The sequence below is a fragment of the Haliotis cracherodii genome, unplaced genomic scaffold, assembly GCF_022045235.1.
Source record: "Haliotis cracherodii isolate W230 unplaced genomic scaffold, xgHalCrac1.p SCAF_3, whole genome shotgun sequence".
NCBI lineage: Eukaryota > Metazoa > Mollusca > Gastropoda > Lepetellida > Haliotidae > Haliotis > Haliotis cracherodii.
Window position 1 is genome coordinate 11,101,155 of NW_027266286.1, and position 24,730 is coordinate 11,125,884.

General features: G+C 40.9%; 2 protein-coding genes across 2 annotated transcripts; one reads left to right on the plus strand and one right to left on the minus strand.

The window, feature by feature from the left end:
• Window positions 1–291: 291 nt before the first annotated feature.
• On the plus strand, window positions 292–21,051 carry LOC139473916 (probable cytochrome P450 12a5, mitochondrial). The gene is made up of 10 exons (XM_071256724.1): window positions 292–457; window positions 2,094–2,315; window positions 3,310–3,532; window positions 5,513–5,694; window positions 6,258–6,462; window positions 7,976–8,150; window positions 8,640–8,806; window positions 9,904–9,985; window positions 14,639–14,851; window positions 16,468–21,051. The coding sequence occupies exons 2-10, from the start codon at window positions 2,114–2,116 to the stop codon at window positions 16,579–16,581; spliced, it is 1,563 nt and encodes a 520-aa protein (XP_071112825.1). The 5' UTR covers window positions 292–457; window positions 2,094–2,113; the 3' UTR covers window positions 16,582–21,051.
• On the minus strand, window positions 18,378–19,124 carry LOC139473917 (NXPE family member 1-like). The gene has a single exon (XM_071256725.1). It carries the CDS (start codon window positions 19,122–19,124, stop codon window positions 18,378–18,380), a length of 747 nt encoding a protein of 248 aa, XP_071112826.1.
• Window positions 21,052–24,730: the final 3,679 nt, after the last annotated feature.

The window sequence follows — 24,730 nt, forward strand, 5'->3', positions numbered from 1 at the left end:
ACACACGCTAACATTAACACACACTAACACCAACACACACAAACACAGACACACACACACTAACACTAACACTAACACACACACGAACACCAGCCCATACACTAACACACACACTAACATTAACACACACTAGCACACACACTAACACCAACACACACACTAACACACACAAACACAAACAGACACACACACACACACTAACACCAACCACAGTAACTATAGTGTCATAGCAGTGACTCAGCGCTATGTGCACGACATACGAGCAGCGGCTCAGTCTAGCGCAACCTTTCACCCGCGCCAGCTTTGACGAGCCCCGAGGCTACCAGCAACAGGGTCGGCCTCACAACACCGCGTTTGATGAATCAATCGCTACTTATCTGGTATTTTCCAAGGGTCCACTTAATTTAGGTGTCCCAGACTACACCCCTGACAAGTGCCTGCACCACCAAGAAGAGAGGTAAGTGTGTTTATTACACAGTTTAGAAACTAGGTCAGCAGTGAGCCCCTGTGATGTGTCTTCATTGAAGGTCAGGGTCGAAATTATTCTAAATTGATCGGTCTACATTCCCAAACCAGTTTAACAGGGTGTTTTGACAGATCGTTGTTAAGACCATTGCCCCTATCTCTCTGATGGGAGTTGCTGATCACAGCCAGAAACAGCAAAAACACAGCGATGACGATCGAATATATTTATAGCTGTAATGCCAGCCACAACAAAAGCAGGGTTGATGTACATGCGATGGTTCATGTGGCACAGTTACTAGTATCTCGCAAGCTGCCTTAACTGAACAGAAGAACACAGGGTTGCTTTCCTTAGCAGCCCCCATAATTTGAATCGCGACTATTATCTTCAGTATGTTACGATGAGATCCACGTGTTCACAGTGTCTGTTTTGTACTAATTTATTCATATTTTAGTAATTCAGATAGAACAAAATCAAATGCTTTTTGAAAGGACAGTGAACAAAACATGAAGGTGAAAAAAACTCATTAAATTCAAAATGATAACCTCCGACGTACATGAAACATCCCGCGTATAATGTCATCCTATTTCAGACCGTTTGTCTCCTGTCGTCAAGGGGCTATCTTGTAACAGGGCAGGGTATTTGAAGATGAAGTTTTCTGTGAGTGAGTGGGTTGTACCATACGGAATTAACTTTTCTCACGTGAAACCTCTTGCAAACGCAGTCGTCAAGTCCGAATGGAATCCCCGGGCATCAAATACTCAATGAACCCACAAATTCGTAAACACATAATGTTTGTCTCCTTAATAAATGGCTAGTTTATGACATCCTCGCCACTCAGGTGTTAAGCATCTGATAAAGAGTCGGTTCCTGTTGTACTGGTTTACGTGTGCCCGGCTGCTGCTATCAACTCCTTTTATGACTCTTCAGTGAGTGAGTGAGTGAGTATCTTTTTACGCGTTTTTAGCAATATTCCAGCAATATCACGGCGGGGGACAACAGAGATGGGTTTCACACATTGTACCCATGTCGAGAATCGAAACCAGATCTTCGGCGTGACGAGCGAACGCTTTAACCACTAGGCTACCCGACCGCCCCTCCTGATAGTGTAGATCAAATAGAGCGGAAGGTCGGGGTTCGATCCCCGGCTGCGTCATACCAAATGACGTTAAAATATGGTTCACTGCCTTAGGAAAATGTCATCATTTCTACACTCAACTAAATTTACATTAGAAGTGCCATATGATGACATATGGCATACGCCTACGCGGCCACATGGCCGAAGTAGAGATCTCTATCAGGCTCATATTTCAGTCACCCCTCCGCTTGGTAGGCATGGGCTAGACTAACAATTTTCTCCCAAGGGGCTAACACAAGGACGGGTCGGCTCTGAGTCAGCATACAGACAGACAGACAAATTTATTCGGGACTTCAGGTCACCGGCCCATAATACAATGGACATATACTGTATATATATTTGCATGCTGAGTAGATTTAATAGTGATTTACCTTTCAACACTGTGTTTCCGTTCGAATGTTCATTTGTCTGACAGAGTCAGTATACTCTGCCCCTAAGATTCTTCAAGCTGTTGTCGGAGTGTTGTGAGCATGTTAGGCCGTCTATTTACAGGTTGTCACACTCACTGAAAAATGATGAAGCTTCTCAACCAGCCTGTGATGGGGCTTCTCAGACGACAGATTGGGAATCCCGCAGCCCCACAACGTACATTAAGGGCTGCAGCCTGGAGCGATGCTGATATAAGAGATGCAAAACCGTTCGAAGAAATACCCGGACCCAAGGGCATATACAGTTTGCCGATAATTGGAACCATGCTACATTTCAAACCGTTCAGTAAGTTCCATTGCTCTTACTTCAATCAACGTTGAATACTATGTGAAGTCATAACATTGAAGTTAAAATTTCTTAATGTCTTTGAATAATGAAAAATATAAAAAAACCAATAGATTTTTCAATATAATTTGATAACAGAGAAATATTTATTACACAAAACCCTACAAATTGTATATCAAAATGTGTGGAATTTAGTGCCTGACACATTTCATTTCACAAAAGTTTGTCTAGGAATTATAAACTCTGTTTTTCATGCTTATTTCTGACATTTGGAGCAAATCCGAAAAAAATGGCGGCCATCTTGAAAATGGCGGCCAAAATGACATTTAGCTGGACATGTGGGATGTCCATCACGTGATTTCATGTGGTATGGGCATCAGGCTATCTGAAAACCACAATGGAAATTTGTCCCTCCATTTGGTAGTCAAACTTAAAAGTCAGGGGTCTGGCTCATTGGGCTATTGTGTTTCATGACTGACACTGCATGACTTGCACAGAGTAGCGAAATCTTTTTGTTTTGCGATATTATTGTTAAAAGTACATAAGTATGTATTTCATAAATGGATTCATTGATGATTGACAATTCTCGATGCTGCTGACCCAGAAATTATTTACAAATTATGGAGTATTATATAAAGGGTCTGCCTATTTTTAAATTCAGCTGGAAACTGGAATTGTATATCGGAGGTAATTGTTCCCAATATATAAAAACACACGAACTCTGGGAATCTGAGAAACTGAGAAACACAATCAGGGCGATCAGGGATTCGAACCCTTGATCATAGGACACGCAACGCTGCACAGCGAATTGCCCCCCCCCCCCCCCCCCCCCCCCGTGTCCCCTACGCCTAACGGTACGAAGGTTTAAGCGCTAGTAGTAACCCCCCCCCCCCCCCCCCACACACACACACACACATACATTCGCAAGCGCACATATGCACACACACAATCTTTGCATACCTGTTACAACTTTCATATTCCCTTAATTCCACAGCCAACCACACAGTCGAAACAACTCACAACTTGTTTAACGAGCTGCTGGACAAGTACGGGTCCTTGGTTCGAGTCCAGCTTGGAGGTTGGATGGTGTTGGTGGAGGACGTGGCTGACATTGAGGTTGTCATGAAAAACGAGGGCAAATATCCGGATCGCTACGTTCCGCCGCTTCATAAGATATTCTGCGAGAAAACAGGTTTCCAAAAAGGCTTAGCCCACCTGTAAGTCATATAGGTGAGGTGAGGTGAGGTGAGGTGAGGTGAGGTGAGGTGAGGAGAAATGGGGTTTAACGTCGCGTCCATGATTATTGCACTTATATAACGACGTGCATGCAAGTGTGTGTGTGTGTGTGTGTGTGTGTGTGTGTGTGTGTGTGTGGCTGCTTGTACTAGTCCGGACTGATGTCGATTTATAGTGCTAGCTCAATGAGATACCATGCCGCAGTTTAACATGAATAGCCCACTCAAACACAGTATACTGACTCCGAGCCGACCAGTCCTTGTTTTAGCCCCTTAATACCGAGCGCCTGACAGGGTAGCAACAAGTACCATCTTTTAACTTCTTTTGGTATGACGCGGCCGGGAATCGAACCCCGGACCTTCCGCTCTCCGGGCGGACGCTCTAACACTAGACCACGGAGGCGGTCTCCTGTAAGTCATAATGAATGAATGAATGAATGAATGTTGTTTTACGCCCAGTCACCAATATTCAAGTTGTATCACGGCGGCAGGAACATATCAGAGTCTTGGCATGACAAACCACTGTATCGTCAACATCCCACGTCATCGGGGTACGATCGCGTCACAAAGCCTCACCACCCAATCCCCATCGTTCATGACACATAAAAGATGTTTGCGAAATTCCCCACAAAAATGGCTTCATACTGTATCACAACTGTTTGTTTGTTGGAATCGAGTCTGGACCAGACAATCCAGTGATTTACATCATGAGCATCGATCCACGCAATTGGATCAATGGCATGTATCCACCAAGTCAGCGAGCCTGACCACCCGATCCCGTTAGTCGCCTCTTACGACAAGCATCGGTTGCTGAAGACCTATTCTACCCCGGATTGAAGTAGAATTTTAATCACAAATTACCAAAATACGTTGTATCATTTGTAATGGACAGAATTCCTTTATACGGATCTCATCACTATACGTCATAAGTCGCTGATTTTGCATACGTTTATTAATAACGGTGTGATAACCTTGGTCCTCATATTATTATCGCAATACGCTGTGTGTAAACAATTATTTCCAAAACATTTATTAACCATCAGTATTGTGTTGGGTCTCCGAGAAGTGCAGTATTGTTACTGTTCGCTTTCGGGGGATATCAGTTTCATCTTACCCATACGGTGTATGTTTGTCTGCTTGTTTGTTCGTCATGTACGTATATGACTGCAACTCCTTCCCCCGTATCGTGTACGTTGTGTTTTCCGCCGCTTTGAACATTGTTTAATTGGTTGGTTGGTTTGTTGTTAAACGCCGCACTCAGCAATATTCCAGCTATATGACGGCGGTCTGTAAATAATCGAGTCTGGACCAGACAATCTAGTGATTAATGTCATGAACATCGATCCACGAAATTGGGATCGATGACATGCATCAAGCAAGTCAGCGAGCCTGACCACCCGATCCCGTTAGTCGCCTTTTACGACAAGCATAGTCGCTTTTACGGCAAGCATGGGTTGCTGAAGATCTATTCTACCCCGGATCTTCACGGGTTGAACATTGTTTAAGCTTTATGATGCTGATTCCATGTTCGTCGATTCCACCAAAGCTGTGAACATCTACGACCATGGTAACTGTTGCTTTCTTCCACATGAATTTTGTTTGTTCGTTTTTAACACCGAAATCAACAGTATTTCAGCTGTATGACGGCCATCTATAAACAATCGAGTCTGGACCAGACAGTCCAGTGATTGACAGCATGAGCATCAATCTACGCAGCTTGGATATGATGACATGCATCTAATAATTCCGATGCCCATAGTCGCCTCGTGTGAAAAGCATTGGTCACATGACTATCATAGTGAGTGAGTGAGTGAGTTGGGTTTAACGCCTCTTTTAGAAATATTCCAGCAAAATCACGGCGGGGGAAACCATGACTATCATACTGTTTAAAGCGGCGTTAAATCCAAGTAGCTCTTTCGTCTACTTTAGCACTGTTCTCTAATGAGGTTAAACTATTCACAGGGATGGTATTGAATGGCAGAAGCTAAGAAGTCCCGTTAATCCCCGGATGATGCGCACGAAGTCTGCGCAGTACTATCTGTCGGCTCAGAACGAGGTCGCCGATGAATTGGTCTCACTAATAAAAAACGGCGAATTCAAGCAAGACAACATACTGGACCTATTCTTCAAGTACGCTTGCGAAAGTAAGAATCTCTGGCAATAACAATATTTGAATCTATTTCCGATTTGTGGCAAGCAGTTAACAATGCCCACACAAGGACAATGAATTATCCCATTTGTACCCAGATTGTCCTCCCACATGAAGCTGACACGTCGTGATGTAACTGAAAACCAATTTCACTCTCTTGTTCACTGTCGACTTTAAGTGTCAAAACAATCTACTGTCAAACAATCCATTATCAAACAATCTACTGTCAAACAATGCATTGTCAAACAATCCACTATTGAACAATCCATCGTCAATCTATTGTCAAACAAGCCACAGTCAAAACCTCTATTGTCAAACAATCCACTGTCATACTATCCATTGTCAAACATGCTCTACTGTCAAACAATCCATTATCAAACCATCTACTGTCAAACAATTCATTGTCAAACAATCCACTATTGAACAATCCATCGTCAATCTATTGTCAAACAAGCCACTGTCAAAACCTCTATTGTCAAACAATCCACTGTCAAAGTATCCATTGTCGAACATTTTCCAATGTCAAATCTACTGTCAAACAATTGTTTTTTTTTGCAGGTATCACTGTGGTTGCCTTCAATAAACGACTCGGATACCTCAGTACTGATGTGGACCAGTACCCTGACAAAGTACAGGCTCTGAAGGACATACAGACTTTGTTTGAGTTGCTCAATGCTTCTTCAGCTATACCCCCGTTTATCCTGAAGAACTTTCCTTTGAGGATAAAAAGGCAATACGGGGAAGCCACCGCTCGCACCGTGACGTAAGTACGTTCCTAACAACCCCAAACTTGCTGGAATATGTGGGAGATTATTTCGGGGGATGTGGTTTCTGCAATCGCGATGTACTCTATTTTAGGCAGATTCGTAATGCCTCGAAAGCCTTATTGTCGTAATAGTAGGTCGTAGGCAGGTCACAAGACTACGCGAGATCGTACGGTATTTCAGTACCTCCGTTGACAAACAATATTTCCCGGCAATGGCGATAACATTAGTACGTAAAACATACTCGGTGCAAGCTATTGTAAACCCGTCTTGAGGCTTTTAAAACAGTTGAGTTAATGTAGTCGCAGTATTGTCAACAGCTGTGACAGCTAAAAGTGGTAGTATATTTGGCACCATCTAGCTATTTCGAAATGTGTATTGCGTCTCACCGGATATGAAATACCGGAAGTAACGCTTCGCCAGACTCGCCAAGCCCATTCCGTAGTGAAGAAGTGATGTACAGGACCGTCCCAGATCTGGAAGACCTCCCGTGACGACATATCGCGAAGACAGCGACCTTCGTCGTCTCATACGCCGAGAACCCTTTTTAACAAGTACTCGTCTGAAACAGCTGTGGTTGCCCAATCGTCGTTTCAGTACCAGAACCGTCAGGAACCGGTTGAAAGTAAATTTCAATCACAACTCACCAATATCTTCTTCATTTGTTGTCAAATGTTTGTTCTATCTGATGACATTGGTATCGCCCAGCTCCTGTGATCAGTCATCCCATGCCATGATTTTTGCCATTTGTCATGTTTCAGAAATAGGGGTGTGCTTAACTTTTTTGTGTGCATAGATGAAGGACTTCTGAAAGGGTACTCCATTTCTGCACATTGGTAAAATTAAAGGCTTAAGTAAGTGTTTGTGTTCGTTACATATATAGCATCTTATGAAAGTCCAGTTTCCACCATTGCCGAACTATGCTGGAATTTTGTGTCTCGATTGCAGCGCCACCAGTGGTTATTACGAGTCTTGTCCCTTCTATGTCCCCCCTATTGACCAATCGCTCCCCACTTCTCATATCACTTGCATTTTGCTTAAATCAAAATAGCATCACTCAGTCAAAGCAATCTGATTAATAATCAAGATGTGTTTTGTAATAAAAGGGGATTGGCCTCGCGAAGTGCATCAAATCACTTGACCAATTTTATTAAACATGAAAATATTAAAAAAATATCTGTCGACGACACGTTTTGCAAATCCTGCAATCAACCTTGTGCAGGGAAGTTGCCATGTTGTGTACAAACCGGATGTCGATTTTGTTTCTCGATATTTTTATTCGACTATGCATAGACTCGTTAGGCTAGTCAAATTATAACCCAGAGATTCCTGCTTAGTTACATACACATGTAGAGACTAACGATCAACAAGTCAGCTGATGATACTGTAGAGTGTCATCGATGTATTGCCATTGTACAGTACATTAATGCTTAGCATCGAGACACAGATCAATGTTTCATCCCTAATTCTTATAATTGTGTTGTGTGACAAACTTGCTACTTGTTTCTTTAGTCAAACCCAGGAATATTATGAAGCTACAATGGATGACATAAAGAAAAGACAAGCAGAGGGAACACTTGACCTAGAAGAGAATAACTTCATGTTGTCCTTGATGACCACTGACAAGATGACAGTGGGGCAGATGGGCGCCATTGCTCTGGATTTGTTTGGTGCAGGCACGGATTCAGTATGTTGACTATTGACGTCATTCTCTAGTACCCATTGTCTTTCGGTAACAATGTAGAACTGTCATTTGGAAGTCGGACAAAGAGTGCCTGACGTCTGCTACGCTGTAAACAATATGCCATCATTTTACAAAATGGGCTTCTCAAATTTGGCCCGTGTGGAGAATCGAACCTGGGTGTAAACGCATGTAACTACTTTACCCGTGAAGATTCGGGTTAGAATCGGTCCTCAGTAACCCATGCTTGTCGTTGGAGGCGACTAATGGGATCGGGTGTCAGACTCGCTGACTTGGTGATGCATTTCATCGTATCCCAAAGCGTAGATCGATGCTCATGATATCAATCACTGGATTGTGTTGTCCAGACTTGATTTTTTACAGACCTTCGTCATATAGCTGGAATATTGCTGTGTGCGGCGTTAAACAACAAACAAAGAAAACTGTAATGCACACCAGCACCTTTTTAGAACATACATTTTGATTCCATTCTAGACTGCGAGGAACCTCCAGATGATGCTTTACATCTTGGCTCGGAACCCAGACAAGCAACAGAAGTTGTATGAAGAAGTTATGAATGTCATGGGGCCATCAGGACCAATGACCATAAAATCGTTGGCGAATATGCCTTATCTCCTTGCTTCTCTTAGAGAGTCGTTCAGGTGAGGTCTAAGGGACCGGTCATTTATATCACAGTGAGTGAGTGAGTTGGGTTTAACGCAATCTCATTGAAATCAGATCTTAGTTTTCGCTACCGCTAACCAAAGATCTGAGGACATCCCATTACGGGTCACATCAGAACGACCTTTCGCGAACATTGACCGACCAATGAAATGACTGACAAGAAATCGACATTTGCCAATCAGAAGGAAGCTATCTCGAGGTTTACGGCACTAGTTTCAAACTGGCGACTACGCTTCGAAACATATTTTGACCTATTCTCGATTTAAAAAAACAACTGACCAAAACAACATTCTGGAATGACTAATAAATTGCCTAAGTTGCATGGGTATAATAATAAAACCCCTAACTGTCGTTCGGAATACCCTCTGTTAAATATTTCGAGGATGCATTATTAGAAAACACATTTCGACTGTCACTTTCAGGATCTTGTAAGCGACGCTCTGATTGGTTGGATGAAAGGTCGTGCTGACGTGACCCGTAATGGGATGTCCTCAGATCTTTGTTTGGCGGTAGCGAGAACTAAGATCTGATTTGAATGAGATTGGGTTTAACGCCGCTTTTAACAGTATTCCAGTTATATCGCGGCGTGTCAGCTTAATGTGGGAGGATAGCCCGAGGTGATGCAGGTCTCAGACGTTTACCACTTCGGTGAAACTCACGAGCACGGGTATGGTGCTGACAAACCTAGAAACATAATCGGGGCGAACCGGGATTCGAACCCACAATCATAGGTTTCTGGCGTGCCCAAGGGACGCAACTCTGCATAGCGAATCGCGGCGCCTTAGACGACTGGGTCACCCGTGCCCCCCATTTATTACAGATGGTTTGAAATGATGTATTGAAATAAATCACCCTTCCGAAATGTTAACCATTCCTTGTGACACTCAACAAATGCGTTTCCTTTAAATCGTAACCCGTCCCTCTTCCCTTAAAGTAGTAAATCTTTCAAACATGTAGGGGGCTGGCCATATGGAATGTCTGGAGGTGGGGAAAGGGTATGTGGCCCCGCCTAGGTCCCGAAAGAAGAAAAAATATATTATCTATTTCTCTTATGTGACCAGTATTATTATTCCAGAATACAGTTTCCAACACCCAGTGGAACACAGCGTTTTATGCCCACCGAAATAGTTCTCCAAGGATACCGGATACCTGCTGGGGTAGGTACCTCATTGTATCCCTGTTTCTCTAAATTTAAATTTGCACATTTCTCGGCAATTCCCCTGTTTTAGTTCACGTATGGTGCTTCCTTATGCTGGGCATCTCTGTAACCTAGGCAACCATTTCAATTTTGAGGAAATGTGCAAAATATGTGCAAAAACAAATTCAGTGAATCCGCACCTTCTCTTCTAAAAGCCCAGGGTGTTTGAAGGTGTAATGAAAGTATATGTAGGTGTGATGGAGGTATATGAAGGTGTGATAAAGGTATATGAAGGTGTGATGGAGGTATATGAAGGTGTGATGAAGGTATATGAAGGTGTGATAAAGGTATATAAGGTGTGATGAAGGTATATGAAGGTGTATGAAGGTATATGACGGTATATGAAGGTGTGATGAAGGTTATGACGGTATATGAAGGTGTGATGAAGGTGTATGAAGGTATATGACGGTATATGAAGGTGTGATGAAGGTATATGACGGTATATGACGGTATATGAAGGTGTGATGAAGGTATATGAAGGTGTATGAAGGTATATGAAGATGTAAAGAAGGTATGTGAAGGTTAATGAAGGTATGTGAAGGTTAATGAAGGTACAATGAAGGTATATGAAGGTGTAAGGAAGGTATATGAAGGTGTAATGAAGGTACAATGAAGGTATTTGAAGGTGTAATGAAGGTATATGAAGGTGTAATGAAGGTATATGAAGGTGTAATGAAGGTATTTGAAGGTGTAAGGAAGGTATTTGAAGGTGTAATGAAGGTATATTAAGGTATAATGAAGGTATTTGAAGGTGTAAGGAAGGAAAATGAAGGTGTAATGAAGGTACAATGAAGGTATTTGAAGGTGTAATGAAGGTATATGAAGGTGTAATGAAGGTATATGAAGGTATAATGAAGGTATTTGAAGGTATAATGAAGGTATATGAAGGTGTAATGAAGGTATTTGAAGGTGTAAGGAAGGTATTTGAAGGTGTAATGAAGGTATATTAAGGTATAATGAAGGTATTTGAAGGTGTAATGAAGGTATATGAAGGTATAATGAAGGTATATGAAGGTGTAATGAAGGTATTTGAAGGTGTAAGGAAGGTATTTGAAGGTGTAAGGAAGTTATATGAAGGTGTAATGAAGGTACAATGAAGGTATATGAAGGTGTAATGAAGGTATATGAAGGTATAATGAAGGTATATGAAGGTGTAATGAAGGTATATGAAGGTGTAATGAAGGTATTTGAAGGTGTAATGAAGGTATATTAAGGTATAATGAAGGTATTTGAAGGTGTAAGGAAGGAAAATGAAGGTGTAATGAAGGTACAATGAAGGTATATGAAGGTGTAATGAAGGTATATGAAGGTATAATGAAGGTATATGAAGGTGTAATGAAGGTATATGAAGGTGTAATGAAGGTATTTGAAGGTGTAATGAAGGTATATTAAGGTATAATGAAGGTATTTGAAGGTGTAAGGAAGGAAAATGAAGGTGTAATGAAGGTACAATGAAGGTATATGAAGGTGTAATGAAGGTGTAATGAAGGTATATGAAGGTGTAATGAAGGTATTTGAAGGTGTAAGGAAGGTATTTGAAGGTGTAAGGAAGTTATATGAAGGTGTAATGAAGGTACAATGAAGGTATATGAAGGTACAATGAAGGTATATGAAGGTACAATGAAGGTATTTGAAGGTGTAAGGAAGGTATATGAAGGTGTAATGAAGGTACAATGAAGGTATATGAAGGTACAATGAAGGTATATGAAGGTACAATGAAGGTATTTGAAGGTGTAAGGAAGGTATTTGAAGGTGTAAGGAAGTTATATGAAGGTGTAATGAAGGTACAATGAAGGTATATGAAGGTGTAATGAAGGTACAATGAAGGTATTTGAAGGTGTAATGAAGGTACAATGAAGGTGTAAGGAAGGTATTTGAAGGTGTAAGGAAGTTATATGAAGGTGTAATGAAGGTACAATGAAGGTATATGAAGGTGTAATGAAGGTACAATGAAGGTATTTGAAGGTGTAATGAAGGTACAATGAAGGTGTAATGAAGGTACAATGAAGGTATATGAAGGTACAATGAAGGTATATGAAGGTACAATGAAGGTATTTGAAGGTGTAAGGAAGGTATTTGAAGGTGTAAGGAAGTTATATGAAGGTGTAATGAAGGTACAATGAAGGTATATGAAGGTACAATGAAGGTATTTGAAGGTGTAATGAAGGTATATGAAGGTGTAATGAAGGTATTTGAAGGTATTTGAAGGTATATGAAGGTTAATGAAGGTATATGAAGGTGTAATGAAGGTATGTGAAGGTGTAATGAAGGTATATGAAGGTACAATGAAGGTATTTGAAGGTGTAATGAAGGTATATGAAGGTGTAATGAAGGTATTTGAAGGTACAATGAAGGTTAATGAAGGTATGTGAAGGTATTTGAAGGTGTAAGGAAGGTATTTGAAGGTGTAATGAAGGTGTAAGGAAGGTATTTGAAGGTGTAATGAAGGTATATGAAGGTATTTGAAGGTATAATGAAGGTATATGAAGGTGTAATGAAGGTATTTGAAGGTTTAAGGAAGGTATATGAAGGTTAATGAAGGTATGTGAAGGTTAATGAAGGTATGTGAAGGTGTAAGGAAGATATATGAAGGTGTAATGAAGGTATATGAAGGTGTAATGAAGGTATATGAAGGTGTAATGAAGGTATATGAAGGTGTAATGAAGGTATATGAAGGTGTAAGGAAGTTATATGAAGGTTAATGAAGGTATGTGAAGGTTAATGAAGGTATGTGAAGGTGTAATGAAGGTATTTGAAGGTGTAATGAAGGTATTTGAAGGTGTAATGAAGGTATTTGAAGGTGTAAGGAAGGTATTTGAAGGTGTAATGAAGGTATATGAAGGTGTAAGGAAGGTATATGAAGGTGTAAGGAAGTTATATGAAGGTTAATGAAGGTATGTGAAGGTTAATGAAGGTATATGAAGGTGTAATGAAGGTATTTGAAGGTGTAATGAAGGTATTTGAAGGTGTAATGAAGGTATTTGAAGGTGTAAGGAAGGTATTTGAAGGTGTAATGAAGGTATATGAAGGTGTAAGGAAGGTATATGAAGGTGTAATGAAGGTATATGAAGGTGTAATGAAGGTATATGAAGGTTAATGAAGGTATATGAAGGTGTAATGAAGGTATTTGAAGGTGTAATGAAGGTATTTGAAGGTGTAATGAAGGTATATGAAGGTGTAATGAAGGTATGTGAAGGTTAATGAAGGTATATGAAGGTGTAATGAAGGTATTTGAAGGTGTAATGAAGGTATATGAAGGTGTAATGAAGGTATGTGAAGGTTAATGAAGGTATATGAAGGTGTAATGAAGGTATTTGAAGGTGTAAGGAAGGTATTTGAAGGTGTAAGGAAGTTATATGAAGGTGTAATGAAGGTATATGAACGTGTAGTTAAGGTATATGAAGGTTGATGAAGGTATGTGAAGGTTAATGAAGGTATGTGAAGGTTAATGAAGGTATGTGAAGGTGTAATGAAGGTATTTGAAGGTGTAATGAAGGTATTTGAAGGTGTAATGAAGGTATTTGAAGGTGTAATGAAGGTATATGAAGGTGTAATGAAGGTATATGAAGGTGTAATGAAGGTATATGAAGGTGTAATGAAGGTATATGAAGGTGTAATGAAGGTATATGAAGGTGTAATGAAGGTATTTGAAGGTGTAATGAAGGTATGTGAAGGTTAATGAAGGTATATGAAGGTGTAATGAAGGTATATGAAGGTGTAATGAAGGTATTTGAAGGTGTAATGAAGGTATGTGAAGGTTAATGAAGGTATATGAAGGTGTAATGAAGGTATATGAAGGTGTAATGAAGGTATATGAAGGTGTAATGAAGGTATATGAAGGTGTAATGAAGGTATATGAAGGTGTAATGAAGGTATATGAAGGTGTAATGAAGGTATTTGAAGGTGTAATGAAGGTATGTGAAGGTTAATGAAGGTATATGAAGGTGTAATGAAGGTATTTGAAGGTGTAAGGAAGGTATTTGAAGGTGTAAGGAAGTTATATGAAGGTGTAATGAAGGTATATGAAGGTGTAATGAAGGTATGTGAAGGTTAATGAAGGTATATGAAGGTGTAATGAAGGTATTTGAAGGTGTAAGGAAGGTATTTGAAGGTGTAAGGAAGTTATATGAAGGTGTAATGAAGGTATATGAACGTGTAGTTAAGGTATATGAAGGTTGATGAAGGTATGTGAAGGTTAGTGAAGGTATGTGAAGGTTAATGAAGGTATGTGAAGGTCAATGAAGGTATATGAAGGTATAATGAAGGTATATGAAGGTGTAATGAAGGTATATGAAGGTATAATGAAGGTATATGAAGGTGTGATGAAGGTATATGAAGGTATAATGAAGGTATATGAAGGTGTAATGAAGGTACAATGAAGGTATATGAAGGTATATGAAGGTGTAATGAAGGTGTAATGAAGGTATATGAAGGTGTAAGGAAGGTATGTGAAGGTTTATGAAGGTGTAAGGAAGGTATATGAAGGTGTAATATCTCCATTAACGGTATTATGATCATTTCACATACATTGGTTTATATCCTTGTTGCTTTATTTATCTCTTGCGTCATTTGGACATATCGATAACGTCATTTTAAACAATTCTATATCCAGACTTCTGTTGCACTAATGAATCAGAGGACCGTGAAGAACAAGAAGTACTTCCCCAACCCGGAGGAATTCCGCCCAGAACGTTGGCTGAGGGACAAGGATGGGAAGCGATCTGTTGACATTCCTTCAGCTGCATTACTCCCGTTTGGATTTGGACCAAGGCAGTGCCTTGGAAAAAGATTCGCGGAGCAGGAAATATACCTTGCTGTTTCCAAGGTACATAGAAGAGCAATTAATACCGTTCAAAACAAGTGTGCTTGTTTGTTGTTCAACACACCCAGCCAGCAATATTCCAGCTTTATGACGGCTGTCTGTAAATATTCAAGTCTGGCCCAGACAATCCACTGATTGATATCATTAGCATCGACATGCAATCAACCAAGTCTCCTAGTCTGACTACCCGAGTATATATTGCCTCAAACGTAAGCGTTGGTTGTCTGGGACCTATATTGATTTCTTACTTGGAATCACCACGGGTGTGATTAAAAACGAAGATAGGGTACCGGATTGGTCTTAGGTATTTTTCCTCACAGAATAGAGATACAATTTACTGAATAATCACTGTTGACACACGTGCTTCCAGGCAATGTGGGGCGGTCGGGTAGCCTAGTGGTTAAAGCGTTCGCTCATCACGCCGAAGACCCGGGTTCGATTCCCGACATGGGTACAATGTGTGAAGCCCATTTCTGGTGTCCCCCGCCGTGATATTGCTGGAATATTGCTATAAGCGGCGTAAAACCATACTCACTCTCTCACTCTTGCTATAAGCGGCGTAAAACCATACTCACTCACTCACTCACTCCAGGCAATGTCGGGTAAGATGCCTGAGAAACTATTCATGTTGTGGTGTGGGTGGTGACAACCATACCAATTTTAATGCTGGTGGATGTTCAACAGTACAGCTGCGTCCGGAGGCAAAGCACCGAAATTTCTTGTGCAGTGTCGCTATCTGCTGGTTTGAGGTTCGCTTCTTCAGTCGTACATTCAAACATTATCTTCGGGATCGATGACATGCTTGAACCAAGTCAGCGAGCCTGACCACCCGATCCCGTTAGTCGCCTCTTACGACAAGCATAGTCGCCTTTTACGGCAAGCATGGGTTGCTGAAGACCTATTCTACCCCGGATCTTCACGGGTCTGGAAAGCAAAAGACATTTAAAAAACTTATCGGAATAACAAACACACGTGTTCTGTTTATTTGGCTGGACCTACGTATGATGTGTGGAACCAGTTGAAAGTGGAGGAGGGTGGGTAGCCTTGTGGTTTACGCGTTCGCTCGTCACGCCGACGGCCTCGGGTTCGTTTCCAATCGTGGGTAAATTGCGGTGTCTCCAGCCTTGATATTGCTGGAGTATTGCTAAAAGCGCCGTAAACGTAAAGCATACACACTCACTCTGTACGTTCGCTTCTGATACGACCGCCTCCGTGGTCTAGTAGTAGAGCGTCCTCCCGGAGAGCGGAAGGTCCGGGGTTCGATCCCCGGCCGCGTCATACCAAAAGACGTTAAAAGATGGTACTTGTTGTTACCCTGTCCGGCACTCGGCATTAAGGGGCTAAAACAAGGACTGGTCGGCTCGGAGTCAGTATACTGTGTCTGAGTGGGGTATTCATGTTAAACTGCGGCATGGTATCTAAGTGTGCTAGCACTATAAATCGGCATCAGTCCGGACTAGTACAAGCAGCCACACACACACACACGTGCATGCACGTCGCTATATAAGTGCAATAATCTTGGACGCGACGTTAAACCCCATTTCACCCATCTTCACCGCTTCTGATACACAATTGAGGGCCGGTCTTGATGTATATTCTGAGTTCCTGTGTTCTTTCAGCTAATCCAGAACTTCGAGGTATCCCTAGAGCCTGGGCACGAAGACATCGAAGTCTTGTACAGAATATTCATTGGAACGAAGAACCCGATCAGATTTGTGTTTAAGAGCCGATGACAGTGCTAGAACAGACATCGATATCTCATAGTTCTGATGTCATTTGCCACATGTCTTCCATGTGACAATATCGTGCTTTGAAGCATGAACATGATAACTCTCTCTTCCAGAGTCACACATTTTGAAACGAAGACGACTGTTTGCAAGAGTAATCCCTGAAGCCTTAGCAAGCTTAGATATTTTCCATATATTGTTTCATGCACATGATATTCCATATTTAACAGTGATTCAATATTCTTATGGTCTGCGATCTCATTCAGTTGTGCAGTAATAGTTTTCAACGATATTCTGATCTGTTTGAACATGAGCATAAAGTTTGTAATATCCCCCAAATTACCCCACGGAAACCAGACCTGTAAATATTTAACATCTTTATACATGATGTCCACCAAGTATGCTAAAGAAATTATGTACGGTATAGGGGTCAAATATGAACACTCCTCTTATCTCGAACAGCTGATAACCCGACATATTTCGCCTTTCTGAGCTGTATATCAATGCAGAAACAACCATGAATCATAAATTGTCGACGTCGCCATGTTGATTGAAGGACACCTCGATATAACCGTGTTTCTGGATGTAATCAGGTCAGGTAACTAAAATACTTTAATCAATCATATAGTTTTATTGGGGAAAAGGCATGTTCATGTAAGTGGAATTAAAGGAACCAAACCGAAATTAGACATACTTTTAAAACTATTTAAAAACATGTACTCAATCGAGAAATTTATTGCTATAAAAAAAGGATGACAAAAATAACTTTAACTAAAAATGGTCACCTTCATTCTCAGTATTTGATTCTTAGCTCTCTGTTGATACATGCCATGTTTGAGTCTGATTGTGTGTTGCAACCGTTTTAGGTTTGAAATAGGACAATGTTTGTTTCCAACCCTTTAATTTTTTAATGAGTGTATTGTGCCATGCTATGCTATCCGAAATATGTTTTTGACGGAGTACTGTATTAATCTCCAACTCTGGGAACAATAAAAAACTTTAAAAAACATAACAAAAAAACCAAAAAACTAAAAGGCTGCATAAAAGAGGTTTTTCGGGCACATTTACCTCAAAGGGGAAAAGGGAGGGAGGACTTTGTATTTTTTATAAATTGAAAACCAAAGTATCGAGGAAAAAACTCTTTCCCACAAAGAATATATATGTTGGTGTGACGAGCTATCACTTAAAGACAAAGCCACACGCAGACTTTCAATTACAAAGTATACATGTACCCTGTCGTTATTCGTCGTAACGGGGCGCTGACTATGACTACATTGACAAGATTACAGTCGCACTGAAGGAAATAAGGTTAAAGTGTATCGTTAACGAGTATCAACAGTAATCTCATTTCAGGACAGGACCCAGTGCAAGGTCAAGGCGACTTATTGTGGCGATAAAAATGGAGAACACAAAGGCTGCACAGTGCAGACTTAATGGCTGATCAGATTTTCAGATAATATTATATAAATAGATAGAGTTCATGGGTACAGTTAGAGCAGTTTATCTTGACAGTGCAGGATTGTTTGGACTAAGATTGTGAAACTAATGTTACAGATTCAATTTCTTACGGGGCGTGAAGATCCGGGGGAGAATAAGTCTTCAGCAACCCATGTTTGCCGTGAAAGGCGCCTTTACTTGTTGTAAAAGGCGACTAACGGGATCGGGTGGTCAGGCTCGCTGACTTGGTTGATGCATATCATCGGTCTAAATTACTTGTAAATTACATTACAATTCTATTCTTTATAATTCAAAATGAACGAAGAACTATCGAACTATTTCGACATATTCCTTTCTTTCTAGAGTTAACTCTCAAGATTTCTATAGCACAAGAAAGACATCATATTGTGCACCATATTCTTGATAACGTGTGTATTGGGGTGAATATTATAGGATTCCATGGCTACAGTCATATCCCAGAAATCTAAGTAAACTATTTTGTTTCGTAACGTTGAAAAATTCTCATGTAGAATATCTTCATAAACGAGTCCCCAATAGGAGGTCAATCCTCGCTTTACAGCCACAGATTTATAAAATGCATGAGGTCCACGTACTGCCAGTGTTACGTTTGGGGCACGTGCAAACAGATCCTTTGCAGATTGAACAAGTTTCTGAACATGTCGGCGAAACACATCCGGATGTACCAACGTAAAATGCACATAGAGATACAAAACAATGACGTCTTGTGTTGCGTTTGGGAGATTGTCAAGTATCACATGCTCGGCCAGGTTTACTGTCCTGTTGTGAACGGGCCTCCCATGGTAAAAGGGGAGCTCATGGGCGTGCCATATGACACTGAAGTTTGATTCCTTGTCAGTGATAATTCTTGGCCCATGATTTTCGCTTGTGTCTCCTGTGTAAGACATATTCAAGTATTGCTGAAGGAATTTCCAAAATTGAACACTCGTCGAATCCCCTGGTAGCCAGAGGGTTTTGCGTTTGAGGCAAGCTCTGTATGCAGTAGGGGTGCGGGGCAGAGTGTCATTGCATAGTGTGGACTGCCATGCAGCTTTGTAGAAGAAACCTGCTGGTGAAATACGACTCCATGTCATTCCCGCTGAGAGTCTGTTGCATGGCACGGATGGAGCTGGTAATCTGGTCCCACCTACAACAGAAGGAGAGCGAATTTTATTATATATTTCGTGGTGCAATTCTGTATTTATTCCGTACATTAAAGCCACGAAACCTATTCCATATTCATTGAAATCTCTGCCAAAAGAAGAGTCCATTGTACGATTCCGACATCATGAGCATAAGTTTATGAATCATTATCAAATAGTGATGAAACCAGATGTTCGCAAAAGGTAAGCGTATCCTGTCCCACCGGTGGCACCTGTCACAAACACATGCAAAACAAGTCAATTGTTCCCATATGGTACAAGTCAAAAAAACGGAATTGCTTCGGAAATATGCGTCAAATTTGGTAATGTCCTCACATGCGTTCCATACTTTTTTTGTAAGATTTACTGAGGCCTTGAATGTTGTAACCTTGATCAAACGACTTCTTAGCAAGTGTTGTATGACACTGTTTCAAGTCTTGCTGGAAAGAACCTGTTCGATTGTACCTCGAAATTTGTGAAATGAACACACCAAGGACTGGAGCTGCTGGAATATTGCTCGACATAATGGGGAAGTTGTCATAGTCTTGTGGACTATGTTTTTTTCTCATTCTGAATCTGTATGAATAGATCTAAATATGAAACAGATGAGACGGTCTCACAGGTCTCCTTTATTTCAAGTTCAGGTGGGTAAATCAGTGGAAGGGAATTGGCTATTTGATGGTGATTGGAAGATATCAGATCTTGTATATACTAGAAGCTTAAGTTAATCTTCTTGGCGATTTTCATATGCGTAAATATCAGATCACGCAAGTGAACTGACATTTTCTGCCGCAACTACTTTCAGTTTGCCTGAATAACACTATGGCTGTCAGATAGTGTGGCATCGTAGTTCTCAGGTCATCACCTTATCTAAGATAGCTACGTGATAAATCGCAAAGAACAATCAAATCATTTTACTATTATCACGTCATTTCTGGAGATTCGAACATGCCCTCGCAACTTGATGTGTTCAGGGAGTCATCATTATTTGTATACGAGAAAATATTTCAATAAAGTTTGTACAATGTATTAACATCCTTAAAGAGGCTGTGCAGAGTTTTGATATCTTATATAAAAAATAACGACATCAAAAGGTAAACACATATAACGCTTCTTTGAATGGACTGCCTCCGTGGTAGAGCGTCCGCCCGAAGAGCGGAAGGTCCGGGGTTCGATCCCCGGCCGCGTCATACCAAAAGACGTTAAAAGATGGTACTTGTTGTTACCCTGTCTGGCGCTCGGCATTAAGGGGCTAAAACAAGGACTGGTCGGCTCGGAGTCAGTGTACTGTGTCTGAGTGGGTTTTCATGTTAAACTGCGGCATGGTATCTCAGTAAGCTAGCACTATAAATCGGCATCAGTCCTGACTAGTACATGCACGTCGCTATATAAGTGAAATAATCTTGGAGCCCCATTTCACCTCACCTTCTTTGAATGCCTTTGTCCAAGGCTGAATATTATAGCTCTGCATAGCTTAACGTACAAGCAATCTTATCTAGTATTATGTCAACACAACGAACTAACGGAGAAACAGAGCGTTGACCTCTGATCTGTGTACAATCTACTGTATTCCTAGAGACATATAATTGTATCCATTGTATTGTGTATTGTATATAAATAACTAGTTCTGATACTCATGTTCCATGTTCTTTCACGTTTCCTTTGTGTCAAATATTTGAAACAAAAACCAGAAAAGTCTGTAGTCTCTATTAATCTGTGTGGGCCGTCCTGAAGTTCTGTTTTCTGGAACATGTTTCTGGATGCACGAGCGCCAAGCAATATTCCAGCTATATGCCTGTAAAGAATTTAAAGGAGTCTGAACCAGAAAACCCAGTGGTTGATATTATGAGGATCTTCCTCGATGGCACAGGGGCAACTTAGTCACTGAGCCTGACCACCCGATCATATAACTAATATAGTGAACATAGATTATAATTGCTGGACACCTATCTTGACCCGCGCTCAACACTTACCCCCAATGGTGTATATCTGTGCTGAGCCTCGCAGGTGATAGGGACCAGGATTCCGTCCCCTGGAAAACATTCATAGCTGTAAAGTAAGCCCTCTCAAAATATAATTCACGAATGGACATTTTCTGCATTTTCTGCACACTTACGACCAGAGACAATCTGTTTGAAAAACGTTGGAGACGCAACTCCTTGCAGCGCATTATGGCGCCTTATACTGGATCGACAAAGCCCGTATGTACGAATGATTAAAGTATAATGGCTGCAAAGAGGAGTTTGTGTATATGGGACTACTCACATTTCATAAATGTCCTTTTCGTTAGGATCCAGATAGAAATCTGCTTTCACCTTAGAAGATGTTGTCCTCCAGGTTTCACATGCCAGGTGTATATTTAATGGTTTCTTACAGAACCAGGATAAACCACCGTTCTGTGATGTCATATTACACATGTTTCCGTCAAATGCCACAGTGGAACACTGTGTCCTTTCTGAGATGTTCCCAGCTTCAAATCCTGCGTTGATGGTCCACATGCTGGAGTAGAGCTTGTACAGTTTATAATACAGGAGGATCTCTTCCCTTGTCCCAGCAAGAAACACCCGGATGATCGCCTGTCCTACCCACAATGCCTTCAAAACACCAGTGTAACTTCCGTTCCTGTGGTCAATGACGTTACCGGAAACAAAGGCGCCATTGTTTTGATCTTCCATCCACAATCTGAGATAATCACCGCCAATATGTTTTCGGTCATTATTTCCCTTGAGTAAGTCAATTTGTACTTTGATGCTTTCGCCAAGGGAAAATAATGATCGGTCACCAATGATACTTACTGTTGAAAACAAACCATCCGCCATGTTCTTACTGTGCAGGAATGAACCGTCACTGAGCAGTTCTCTCTCTGTCAGATACAGTTTTGGATATTGCCTTGGTATTAAGGTTGATACCATTTGTTCAGATCCTGCGGCGTCTCTTCCATGTGTTGTTGCCAACTGCAAGCATGGTCTTGTATAGTTGATATCTTGTTGCTCCCTGGAATTAGACCTGCAAAGAGTAATCAATGAGGTCGTGCTGACATTTTTCACAAACATTTACATAGAAACCATTGTCATCAGCTGAATACATTAATATGTGCTAATTGATATTATACGTGAACTCTCTGACGTAACGTCGGTGGTACGGGTGTCCCAGTCGTCATATGCACCGCTGTTCGCTGTGTAGAGTTGCGTCGCTTGTGCACGCCAGAAACATATGGTTGTGGGTTCCAATACCGGTTCGTCCCGATCATGTTTCTAGGTTTGTCAGCACCATACCGTCCTAGGGGGTTCTACCAAAGTGGTAAGCGCCTAAGACCTGCATCACTTCGGGCTTTCCTTCCACGATAAACTCACACGCCGTGATAGGACTGGACTACTGTTTCAAGCAGCATTAGAACCCAGCTCAATCACTCACTGACGTAACAACAGTTTGCAGCGTCGCAATTAGGAAAAAATAGGTCAGAAGAACTCAAATATGTTTTTACCTTGGAATATTCTTTTAATGATAGCACCTTGGTTGAAGCGTTCGCTCGTCACGCCGAAGGTCCGGGTTCGATTCCCAACATGGGAACATTTCTGAAGCCCCCCAACGTAACATGTCTGGAATATTGCTAAAAGAGGTGTGAAACCATACTCACTCACTTTAAACATAGGGTGTTATTAATAAATAGAATATCGATCAGATGTACATGGTGTTTTCAAATAAAGGCATGATATGCAACCAGTCCTGTTGCCTACGTTTATGATGAATACGTCACTCAGTGTCAGTTGTACCTATTAAGACAGTCCTACCATGCAGGCTTGCGTGAATTTAGTAGTTAACCAATGAATAGAACATCTACTACTACTATCAGATGTAGTTGGTTGGTTGGTTGGTTTGTTGTTTAATGCCGCACTCTATGCTTGTCATAAGAGGCGACTAACGGGCTCGGGTTTTCAAGCTTGCTGACTTGGTTTATGCATGTCATCGTACTCCAATTGCGTGGATCGATGCTCATGATGTCAATCACTGGCTTGTCTGGTCGAGACTTGATTATGTACAGACCGCCGCCATACAGCTGGAATATTTCTGAGTGCGGCGTTAAACAACAAACAAACATATTAATTCGTAAATGAAAGCGAGTGTGTGCTACATTCTAATTGGTTGAAAAACAATGGCTAGTGGCCATGGGATATGAAACCCGGAAATGGTCAACGCTATTCACTGCGTATGAAAACTGACGTCGTCAGATCTAAATAAAATCCCGGGCACCAAATACTCAATAACTTCAACAACCTGAACACATGATGAGTCTGTCCCTATTGACAGTGTGTTGAGGTGACGCGACTGTGGATCCCACATGTTTTAGCAAGCAGTCCCTCCACTGTAGGACATATACCGAGTCGCGTCCATTTGGCGTACCAGAAACCTACGGTCGTGGGTTCGAATCCCAGGTTTTCGTTGTTTCTACATTTGTCAGCTCAATGCCTGTACTCGTAGATTTCGCCATATGATAAAATCCCCGCCCAGGCTGACACGCCGTGATGCAAATGAAATATTTCCAAAGCGACGTCAAACAAAACATACTCAGTCCCCCTATGATATTAAGCTCTGTTCAGAGGGTATGTTCAGGTAACAGAATTGGGAACATATGTAATCAACCTGTCCCAGTACTTATTTACTGGAAATTCCACTTGAGTTCAAGTTAATAATTCAACACATGAACATTAGCAAAAATTCGAAATATTAAAAGTCATGTTAATATTTAATGGGATTGATGTCGGAGTCAAGAACAACAAACAAATCAATCTTTACATTTTATGTGCTCACAGTTTCAACATCATTAGGATGTTTGAGTGGCATTTTGAAGTTGTCACTACTATTTTGTCGTTGGCCAATGTGTTTAGGCCAATTTGGTGATAGAGTTTAGTTAAGATTATATATATTATATATATGAGTATTTATTTCAATTTATTGAAACAGGTTACCACATGATATTCTGGGACTGGGATATTTGAAAAATATAATTTGTTCAACTAAATATTAAAAAAATTGGTTTTCTTAGATTTTATTAAAAAAATATATTTTCGGGTATACAGAGAAATAAAATTGTAAAGTTTTTCAGTTGCATCAACTACGTAAACTAATTTAAAACAGCGAGTATGTGGAAAACGTTAAACTGAAGCAAGTGTGTTTCAGTGATGGTGTGGGTTTTAACATCAATATGACAAATAAAATCTAATATTTATTGGCGAGTTATAATTGCTAAGCCTGCTTATAATTTAAATATGTGAATCAAATAGGTGGCCTAAGTTATTAAAGCGTCGACTTTGATTCCCTATATGGCTGGTACATCTATGTGTAAAGGCAAGTCTTGCATTCCAGCCATATCACGGCGGGGGGCACCAAAAATAAGTGAGTGATCGAATGTTGATTTACGCCGCAGTCAGCAATAACCAAACTCTATTACGGCGGTCAAATAAACCAGTGAATGAAAACATGAACAACCCCCCCCCCCCCCCCCCCCCACGCTGTGTAAGGCCAAGTCACAGAACCTGACCATCTGATCAAATTAGGTC

Excerpts from the sequence above, each read along its gene's own strand:
- LOC139473916 (XM_071256724.1), top strand. The coding sequence starts at position 2,114 with ATGATGAAGCTTCTCAACCAGCCTGTGATGGGGCTTCTCAGACGACAG. Across the intron at positions 2,316-3,309 it reads GCTACATTTCAAACCGTTCA|CCAACCACACAGTCGAAACA; the intron begins GTAAGTTCCATT and ends TTAATTCCACAG. Across the intron at positions 9,986-14,638 it reads GATACCGGATACCTGCTGGG|ACTTCTGTTGCACTAATGAA; the intron begins GTAGGTACCTCA and ends TTCTATATCCAG.
- LOC139473917 (XM_071256725.1), bottom strand. The coding sequence starts at position 19,124 with ATGACATGGAGTCGTATTTCACCAGCAGGTTTCTTCTACAAAGCTGCA.